Consider the following 10,802-nt stretch of genomic DNA (forward strand, 5'->3'; position numbering starts at 1 on the left):
GTGAACAAATGCATTTACTTTTCTACAATGACTACTAATATAGAGTTAAGACTACCTCTTCACAAGAAGGTTCTGGATAGAACCCTACAGACCTTTCTTGTTAATTCATGTATTTTGTAAATTAGTTGTAAACAATTAAAAGCCAACAGATTTTGGGCTGGGGAGATAATTCAGTGCTTAAAGCACTGAAGAGCTGGGTGAGCAGAGTGGCCCACTTGTAATTCCACTTCAGAAGGGGCACAAATATGCAACCATGCATACACCCATACCACACACACATATGTGAAAAATATATGTGGAAGCCAACAGATTTCACAAAAATTCTGGTTTCTTGTAAAAGGGTGTCTACTCGGAGGACAGGACAATAACAAGCCAATTCTCCACAGCTGGAATGAAGAGAAATGATCTGAACTAAAAATACAAATTAGCGTGTTATCTGTAAGTGGAAATTGAAGTTGTGACTCCTTAGGGAGCTAGTGAGATGGATATGGAGCTGAACCTAGAACCAAAGAAATCCTAAACTTAATGCTAAATGAGTAAAGTAGCACTCAGAAGTAGAGAAAAACTGTGTTCATAGCAGAAAACTATGTATTTCAAACAGGAATGTCAGTAGGGAACATGCTGTAATAAAGGTCAGAGAAAAAGACTAAGTGCCAGGATGACAGACTTGAAAGCTGTCTGAGTCACAAATCCATTAGGAACTGATAGCCAAACAAATGGAAGCAGGCATCTGAACTCTTAATTTGCTTTTAAAGTGGAACCTAGAAGATAGCTAGAGGAAAATAATGCTTCACTTACTTCCCAACTGAAGGCCTAAACACATTAAATAAAAAAGCAATGATCCAGTTTGGGGTGGTAAGATCAGGTTCCTTTGGAAAGGAGGACCTTACCTTCACTGCACAGTATATTTATTACATCATCTAAACCTCAAAATAAAAGGAAAACCACACTGGCACAAATGTTGATAGTACTGGGTACTGGGAAACTGCCGTGTGATAACCTCACTTTTTTTCTGTAGAAAGAATCAATGATGCTTTGTCCTGCCTATTTCTAGCACTCAGGCAGAAACCTACTCCACATAAGCCTAAAGGCAGATACTACTATTTGCATGTTTATATAAATGAGGAACATGAGTCCTGCTTCAGTGTCTTCCTTCTGAAAGATCAGTCAGCACAGACCTCAAGGCCCACGTGTTAGCATTACCATTCTACTGTGCTGTACTGCTACTCCTAGCCAATATTCCAGAAGCACCTAAAGTTACAAGAAATCACAATGAGGAAAGCTAATGTTTAAAAATCAGGATGCTAGAATAGCACATATTGATAGTTTCACACCTTGAAACCACAAGAAGTATGGTTATGAAGAAAATAAAACAATTTTCATCTATCTGGATCGTGAGATGATTACTGACTATAACAAATTATAAAATTCCATATCACATTCAGAAATTCAATTAAGGGATGGCTCATGAGTCTAAAATGCCTTCGCTTAGGATAGGCATCTATGTTTAAGAAGGTTTTGTTGCTGTTTAAGAATGTTCCTATCAGTAGGTAAGAAGTGCCACACACGCACAATTTATTACAATGACAAGTCTCTAATAACGCACTATTTCACACTGAGCCACAGAAGGTTGTTATAGTCAGCACCAAGTTTTTTGTCCTGTCACAGCAACTATTATGTATACTTTTAAACAAATTATACCACTTAGAAAAATAATTCTTCTGGATAATTACATTTCATCATTAGGCTATCTCCCAATGCCCTCTTCTGACCTCCAAGGGCACTGCATGACACAGGTGCACTTACAAACATGCAGGCAATACACTCACACACATAAAATAAAAACAATATTTAAAAAAGACAATTTCAGAAATGTATTAAGCAAACAATCTTTTTTTTTTTTAAATCACCTTTGGGGGGGGTGAGAGGAGTTTGAAACAAGGTCTCCCTGTAGCCCCAGCTGGCCTCAATCTCTCAAAGTTGATCCTGCCTCTGCCCGCCACTGCCTCTGCCTCCCGGGTGCTGGGATTAAAGGCATTCACCACCATGTCCAACTTTTAAAAATCACCTTTTTACAGCCACACCTCTGGTCCTAGCACTTGTAGCTAGGGCTACAGGGAGACCCTGTATCAAGAAGAAGGAAAAAAAAAAAAAAATCACTTTTAAGGTTTCAAACGTAGTAGTATAGTGATTTACTCAGCTAATCAATTTCAGGATTTAGGATGTCAAAGGAATAACAGTGCTATTGTAAAGAAACGTACTTAAGAAATTAAAAGGCATTCTCATTGGTGTATAAGCTTTAAGTATGTTTATTCAGGGTTAGCAAGCTAATAAAGCATCAATAACGGCTGTTCCACTGGACCCCATTCTCAAGATTCTGTAAAATTAGGTGTTTCTTCAAGTGGGCAAATCTCTGATAATGGCAAAATTCTTAGGAGACTATTTAAATATTATAATGCAAGGAGCCCATATTTATCATTCAGAAGATGAGGAAATATTAAACAGTAGCACCTTAAGTACCTCAGAAATTTAAAGTCTTTAATTGCAGCAATTACTACCACTCAATTGAATTACACTTTCACCATAAAATATGTTTTTACATGGGAAACTGCCTATTGAATAACTCAACAAATAAATTCAACATTTTAAACTTTATTTGTGGTAAGACACTAAGAGGGAAAATATGGCAGATAATAACTTTGAGACTAAATTCAAAGTTGGTGTGTTTCATGACACTCATTAGCCCTCAAAATTCAGGGGCAATCTTTGTTCACAGTCATTGTAACAAGACTGTTATAGGGCAGTCAACTGCAGATGCCAGACAGGTTCAGATAGATTTGAACATTTCCCTTGTTCATAGTTTTTGGATAGTCTTTTCAAAGGCAATAAATTCACTGAATTTTCACATACAGAAAAAACTGTGGGTTAACAGTACTGGGCACTATTTAAACACAAAGACTGCAAGAATTACAAAATTCTGATTAATTCAGCTACATGGACTTGAAAATACATACCCCTTTGCATTTTTCTTTAGTAAGAAAAATTTCTTGGGGCTGGAGAGCACTGGCTACTCTTGCAGAGGACCTGGGTTCAAGTCCCAGCACTCACATGGTGGCTAACCACCTGTAACTCCAGTTCCAGGGGATCTGACACCATCTTCTGACCTCCACAGGCATTGCGCATACTTACTATACATGCAGGCAATACATTCATACAAATAAAAAAATATTTAAAAAAAAATTCTTTACAAACTAGTAAAAAATTACTCCAAACTAGATACTTTCACTGAATTTATTTATGTTTTTCTTTATCATGATTTATTTTTTATGTGGGCTTGTGTGCACAAGCAGGAGCATACTTGTCACTATTCCTGTACAGAGGTCAGACGACAACTTTCAGGAGTTGGTTTCTCTCCTTCTACCATGTAGGTCCCAGGGATGAAACTCAAGTCTTCAAACTTGGCAGCCAGCACCTTTACTAGCTGAGTCACCTTGTCAGGCCTGAATCTCTTTCAATCTTTCCAAAGTGTTTCTATCCCATTATCTTCCTGCTTCTACCTTAATACTTAGGAAAAACATATCCAAATAACATACAGTATATTTTTAGTCCCTGCAAAGCCATTCAAAAGCTGAAAATTGTCTCTGTGATAACTATGGTTGCTAGGAGCATTCATACATGAAGAGGGTAACCAGGGTTAGATTATGTGTTTCTGTGGTGGCGCATGCCATTCATCTCAGTACTTGGAAGGCAGAGGGAGGTGAGTCTCTTGAGTTCAAGGCCAGCCTGGTCTATATAGCGAGTTCCAGGCCAGCTGGGGCTACAAAGAGACCCTGTCTCCAAAAAGACCCTAAAAACAAAAGGCCTAGTCGGGCGTGGTGGCGCATGCCTTTAATCCCAGCATTTGGGAGGCAGAGGCAGAGGCAGGCAGATCTTTGTGAGTTTGAGGCCAGCCTGGTCTATATAGTGAGTTCCAGGAAAGCTGGGGCTACAAGGAGACCCTGTCTCAAAAAGACCAAAAAAAAAAAGGGCCTAAAACGAATATAAGTGTACCACACTGTTCTGTAACAGCCTTATAAACTCAGACTTTCTCTTTTTCTTTATTTTTTTCACAGTGCTGGGATCAAACTTGGGCACATTCAAGCCAGGCAAGCACTCTGCACCCCAATTCTAACTTACAGGATTCTTAAATGCATAATTTATAGGAATACAAAATAACTGAGCTACATACTCCTAAATCAGTTTTTAAATCCATACTACAAAGACTATTAAGAGCATTTACTTGCCAAATCCACTGAGAAATCAGAAGTAATTTAACAGCTGTCTAAATAACCACAAAATATTAAAAAACACTTCTGGCTCAATAAAATGACATCTGAAGAGAGACACTGCCTGCTCCAACAGTTGTTTGCCGAGAACCATTTATATTTCATTTAAGCCAGCTGGTGTCTCCATTTGGAGGCATGCATCAACGTCTAGTGAACAATCTATTCTCCATTCACAAGCTAGAGTTTCCATTTTTAATGGCAAGTTTCCAGAAAATACATGAGTTCTTACAAAGGAATTTAACCCATCATCCAAATCAATTCCTAAAGCAAACTACAGCAATAGTACCAAGCTATAAACAATGTGCATTATTAATGCTGACTAACAAACTCACAAAGAAATAAACTGACATCCTCAGAAGGCTGTTTCACCAGACCATTAATTCACAGGATAATTATGAAAACAGTGTGTTGAATTTGACTGGCAGTCTCATAATGTTGCATAATATTTTGGTTTTATTAAAACAAATTCTTTCTTGAGAATGCCATGACAATCTTTTGGTTACATGGCAATATAGATATCTCCAAAATAAATCTTAGGTGGCCAAATAAAAATCCCAGCGCCAGCTATCGAATACCTCCACTCAAGTTGTTGGTCAGGGGTGTCCTGAATGAAGATGCACCCAACAGACTATTGCCATTGTTAATGGTTGCCCTCCAAAACTTGATGGTTCTTGCCTACTGCTAAAGACACCACACACTTTGGTCACAGGACATAGCGAAATCAAGTTGGTAATGACCAGAAAGCTTCTTCCCTGTTAGCTAGCTTTCATGGTACTGGAAAGTGCTATGCAGACTTATTGGGGAGAAAAGTCACCCAAGTCTTACCCAGTTATGAACCCTGTGAGCTACAATACTGCTGACGTGGCACGATATACTCATGGAATATAACTGCTTTCTGATTGGATTTAATGCCTGCTCCAAAGAAACAAATGCCTGACACTGTAAATCTGGCCATAGGTTCCAGGAGTAATGGACATAGTACCAAACTGCCCTCTAAATTCCTGTCTACCCACCCATAGATTAGTGCAACTCTCAAAGAAGTTTCTGTGTAGTGGATAGCAGTTAATGAAGAGCAGAAACTCACCACTGGTCAGAGCACAGAGAATAAGTGACTGTAGAGTACTCAGCTACAAATGGGACAGCTATATCACACCTCATCCATCCAAAGCTCAGGAATCATCTTGGAAAAGGGGCAGTGGGGCATAAAGATTTTAAGAGCAAGAGGTCAGGAAGACCAGGGTAAAACTGTCTTCCGGACACAACAGGACTGCTACACTTATGAACTCAACAGCAGCTGTGTTTGCCTGCGTAAGATCAGCCAGTCAACATTCATTTACAAGCTACAAGCTCCCATCCCTAGCTGAGGAGCGATTAACAGATGATAGCTGCTGGGGGAGGGAGTCAGTTTTCTTTAAGGGTGTCGGTGTGTGTGTGTGTGTGTGTGTGTCTGTGTGTCCCCGTCCGTCCATCCCCATAGGCCAGCCATGATCCAGTGAATGGCTCCAAACCCATGAGTATATGGGCAGCACAAAAATGAAGAGGACATGGGGCTGGAGAAATGGCTCAGTGGTTAAGAGCACTGACTGTCTTGCAGAGGACCCAGGCTCGATTCTGAGCACCCACATGGCAGCTATGAACCGTCCTTAACTCCAGTTCCAAGGGAATCAGAAGCCCTCTTCTGACCTCTGTGGCACTGCACGACATGGGTGCACTCACATACATGCAGGCAATACATTCATACACATGAAATAAAAATAATATTCAAAAAAAAATGAAGAGGGCATAGGGGAGGGGGAAGAGGGGTGGGAAATGGACCTAGGTAGAAGAGTTGGGGGGTAAATATAAAAATATAATGTGTGAAATTCTCAAAGAATAAAAATTACAATTTTTTAATATATCACTTAAAAAAAAATGAAGTTACTATTTAATCAGCTTCCAGGATAAGTACTGATGCAGGTACTAGACATTCATTTTCCCATTCTCATTTAATGTTGCTCTCATCCTACCTTCACTCATCACCCACTGTCCTTTTACATACCAAATAGTATTTTAAGCTTCACTGGAATATTATAAGCCTAGACAAGAGCATACAGAAGATTTTTTTTTTGTAACAAGCCTGACAGTAAATATGAATTCTGGAACAATACAGTCTCTCCACAACTTCTCAACCCTTATCCACCATTATAACTTTTTTAGTGGACAAAAAAAGGGGGGAGGGGCAGAGAATAGACACAGCTGTAGCCAATAATTATGGGCATTTAATTTGGGCATTAATTTGATTTTCACAAGATAAAATATTTTCATTCTTTTCCAGTCAGCCATTTAAAAATGTAAAAAATAGTCTTACCTCTCAGGCTATACAAAAGAATGGCCACAGTTTGTCAAACCTGCCTTATACTACCAGTTCTGAACTGGTAACTCAGGTATACTAAAACCACGTCTGAGATATGATGTGTGGAAAGGGGCATATACAACAAGCCACTGTTAATTAGTGTAATAATAGCTCCAAGAAAGCAAGCCAAACTTCCTTCAGCTCAACTAGCTCTTTTCCCCAGTACTGAATTGCAACAGCTTGAAAAATATTGATTTAAATAAGAAGAGTCATTAAATCAAACTTTGGAATCACCTTCCTGGAATGTCTAAAATATCAGCCAGGGTTCAAAACAGATGTCCAAGTTCCTGAAGCAACTAATAAGCCACATCAAAACTTCAGCTACACCATCAGAAGAAACCATGAAGTACTAGAAGAAAATAATAAAGACAAGCTGTATGCAATAAGGGTTCTGCACAAACTTTCAGTTTAGTTTTAAGATCCTTAAATTTATTTGAACTCAGAATTTGTCAATCTCAATTTACTAAGTCATGTCCACTTCCAATGCTAGTTATTTACTTCAACTACAGATTCATGGGTATTCATTCCTGGAAAGTTTAAAGAATTACAATTAAAACGGGAATTTAAAAGGTGCCTGGGAAAATTATTTCCAAGTCTGGTAATAGGAAAACTGGGAAGTTCTTTGAATCTTCACCACATTGCAGCTCCCATTATGACAATATTATTACAAAGCCATACTGCAGCAGAACTCAAACGGATCAAACATACATTAATTTACAATGTCACTAAAAAATACAATAATATATACATTTCAGAAAATTTAAACTTTAACAAATTTTATCTCATTTTTCAAGTCAACCTTTTACATTAATATTCAAACTAACTGGAAAAGTCTACATAATTGTTAGCAAACTTACTATTAAAAAAAAAATTTAGCCAGGCGTGGTGGCGCATGCCTTTAATCCCAGCACACTAGGCAGAGGCAGAGGCAGGCAGATCTCTGTGAGTTCAAGGCCAGCCTGGTCTACATAGTGAGTTCCAGGACAGCTGGGGCTACAGGGAGAAATTGGCTCAAAAGGAAAAAAAAAAAAAAAAAAAAGAAAGAAAATCTTAGAATGGGATTTAGGTTTCAAGATGTGGTAAGATTTCCAAAAACAGATGTCAAGAAACACCTTGAAAAGTAGAATAGTAATATTTTAGGAAACGAATGTGAATTTAAATAAGCTGGCTTAAATAGCACTAATTCCAATAATTTTACTATTGTACTTCACCTAACTGGAATTTGAGATGAGAACCACCTGTATTAACCAATACTACAAATGCAACAATGACATGACAAATTCGTAAAAAGATACTTGTTTCTCCCTTTAAAGTGAAGGACTGACCGGGTGCTAACTCTCTGCTGTTTTACATATATGTTCAAGATTATTTTAATTGCATAGGGATATACTGTAACTCATAAACCTAACCTAACATTCACGACCTCCAATGAAATTTATTGATAGTTACAGCTACTTCAAAATGACCTCATTAATAGTTAGGTACAGATTCCAGGACAGCAATTTTCAAAGATAGCATTTTATTTAAAAGACAAAAATGTCTGCCACAAGGTATTCATTTTTTTCACATTGTTCTGTTTCTCAGTAATGTCTAACAATCACGAAGGCCTTTATACAGAGGGCAGGTTAGGTATGGTCATTAGATAAAAATTTAGTGAATTTCTGTGAAAACTGACAACTCTGAAACAGTATTGCCTTAAGTTGGACTTTAATAACAAGAGGGTCTCTCCACGAATTTTGGTAAGGATATTTTAAAATGTGTCATTAAGAAAAAAGCCCACCTGATATAGTAAAATCCACATACAAGTTCCTATCTTTTCGAAATAAAGTTAAGGGGGGGGGGCAAGACATTTAAAACTATACTAATTAAAAGGCTTTAAAGGAGGTATCGCCAAAGGCTCACTCACACACATACCATTGCACACTACACACAAAGGAAACAGATTTAAACTTCAAATCCACAAAAGCCTACAGTAGGGTTGCCAGAGGCACACAAGGATTTCAAAGTACCGAGGGAGGAGGAAAAAAAAAAAAAAAAAAAAACCAAAAAAAACAAAAAAAAACCCTAGATAGACACATGCTGTACAAAGCAGCTAAAGGTAGCGCCCGTGGTCACTTTGCGGAAATGTTTCAAGAGCAAGTGCAGTCTGAAGTCCACTGGAATGAATCTTGGATTTTTCTCGTTACTCCTGAGGCTAGGTTTTCTCCCCACATACTCTGTTGGATATAACTAAAGCATTTACAAATAAATTACCAGTTTGAAATCCAAGTTTCTTTTCATTAAAAGTTCGTATTTCCTTAAGGTCTAGGCACATAGCGAGATCACATTACACAGTACACGAGAAGAGCTTTTGCTTTGTTGTTGACTCTGCTAGGGAAACAGGTCTTGACTCAGCCAAAGCGGCGTTCTTGTGGGTGATTAATGACAGGCCTACATCTCGCCCCAGTGACATCCACCCCCCACGCCCCACCCCTTCCATACTAAAACTAGGCAAGTCTAAACTGGAGGAGGGGCTGCCTTCTCGCCTCAAACCACCCAGGCACAGAGTTAATGGCTGCAACCAACTGATTGTGCCCAAGGGACGGGGAGATTCGGGTGAAATGTGACCCTTCTCTCGCCTAGTTTACGAATAATATCGCCCTCTGTGATCATTTCCGCTGGGTCTCTACTTGCGGAAACAATTCCAGTGGTTCTGCCCCCAAATAATCTTCCCCTACCCCACAGCGCTGGCCAGACGCAGCCCCACCCCCAACCCCCGTCCGGGCCCTTCCATTGTGTCCGCACCCTGAACCCCCGGCCCTCGCCCCCTCCCAGGCCCACCCGGCGGCGGAGGCCCACCTGTGGTGAGGCGGGAGGAGACGTCGCCGAAGGGGGACGGCTCCATCCGGAGATACTTCTGCGGCGAGGCGGCGGCGGCGGCGGCGGCGGCCGTGGCGGTGGAGGCGGCCGGGGAGGCAGCGGCCGACGCGGGCGCCGACAAAGGCGCGCACCGCCTTCGCTTCGGGGACGCCGGGCTCAGCAGCGGGTCGAAATCCAGAGTCCTTTTCAGAGTGGCTCCGCACGCCATGGCCGCCGGCAGCCGAGGCCCTCGGGCGGGGCCGGGGAGGACGAGGACGAAGCGGCCCTCCGAGGCGCCGGGCGGGTGTGGGACCTGGGAGCGGTGAGCCGCCGCGACAGCGCGAGGGCCACGCAGCCGGCTCGGGGCGGCTCCCGAGAGGCCTGGCCGCCCCCGCCGTCCGCTCGGGCTAAGAGCGCCGAGCCTCCTGCGCGGAGATACTCCGCCTTCGGAAGTGGAGCCGGCCGAGGGCGCGACCGGAACGCGGACTCCAACACGCCGCTACTGTCAGAAGTCGCGAGCCGATGCGACGCGCGGCGACTGCGAGATGACTGCGGCCGCAGAGCTCCAGCAGGCGCACCTGAATGCTTCCTCTCTTCACAGCACGACTCTGCACCCGCCGCCGGCCCCAATATGGCGTCAATAACAACGCCGCCGATTCAAATCCTAAGGCCACAGGGCGCCTGCGCTTGGGGGGGCGGGCCTACCCGCATGCATTCTGGGAGTTGTGGGGTTTCGCTGTGGGCAGGAATCAGCCAGAAAGGCGGTTAGGCGGAAGTCACAGAAACTACGATTCCCGTCCTTCAAGGCGCAGGCTCCCTAGTTCCGGGTTGGAATTTAAATCCCCCCACATAGCTAGGTAGTTGAAGGAACTGAGGAAGAGAAAAAGCCTCTCAGACTGTGGGAGAGAGGAAGCGAACCCGTAAGGAAAAGCAAGCTAAGCCCGGTAGAAGCAAACCTGTAGAACACGTAGAGCAACAGACCCTGCATAGTTACTCCCTGTGATTTAAACGGGAAATGGGAAATAGCCAATCTAATAGCCCAAGAGAGATTTATTTAGAGATCAAGAGCGCCAAAAACAAAATCTCTCACATGAAGGGGACAGGAAATAATGAAAAGTCACCAATTTGGGACTGCGAGACAGCAGCAGCAATATCAAATTGCAGCATCTTTGAATTCTTGTCCTAAGGTGGCATAAGCTTATTAAATTCTACAAAATCATCTTAGCTTCTGAAAGTGACTACAAACG

General features: G+C 41.7%; 1 protein-coding gene across 1 annotated transcript in view; it reads right to left on the reverse strand.

The window, feature by feature from the left end:
* Nucleotides 1-10,200, reverse strand: part of Akirin2 (akirin 2) — a 17,801-nt gene extending 7,601 nt beyond the window's left edge. The window contains exon 1 of the mRNA XM_008830848.2: nt 9,556-10,200. Coding sequence (XP_008829070.1) covers nt 9,556-9,784 — 229 coding nt within the window. The 5' untranslated portion in view covers nt 9,785-10,200. The remainder of the gene's footprint in view (nt 1-9,555) is intronic.
* Between the last annotated feature and the right edge of the window lie 602 nt (nt 10,201-10,802).

The sequence above is a fragment of the Nannospalax galili genome, unplaced genomic scaffold (genome assembly GCF_000622305.1).
Source record: "Nannospalax galili isolate Female #2095 unplaced genomic scaffold, S.galili_v1.0 scaffold1395, whole genome shotgun sequence".
NCBI lineage: Eukaryota > Metazoa > Chordata > Mammalia > Rodentia > Spalacidae > Nannospalax > Nannospalax galili.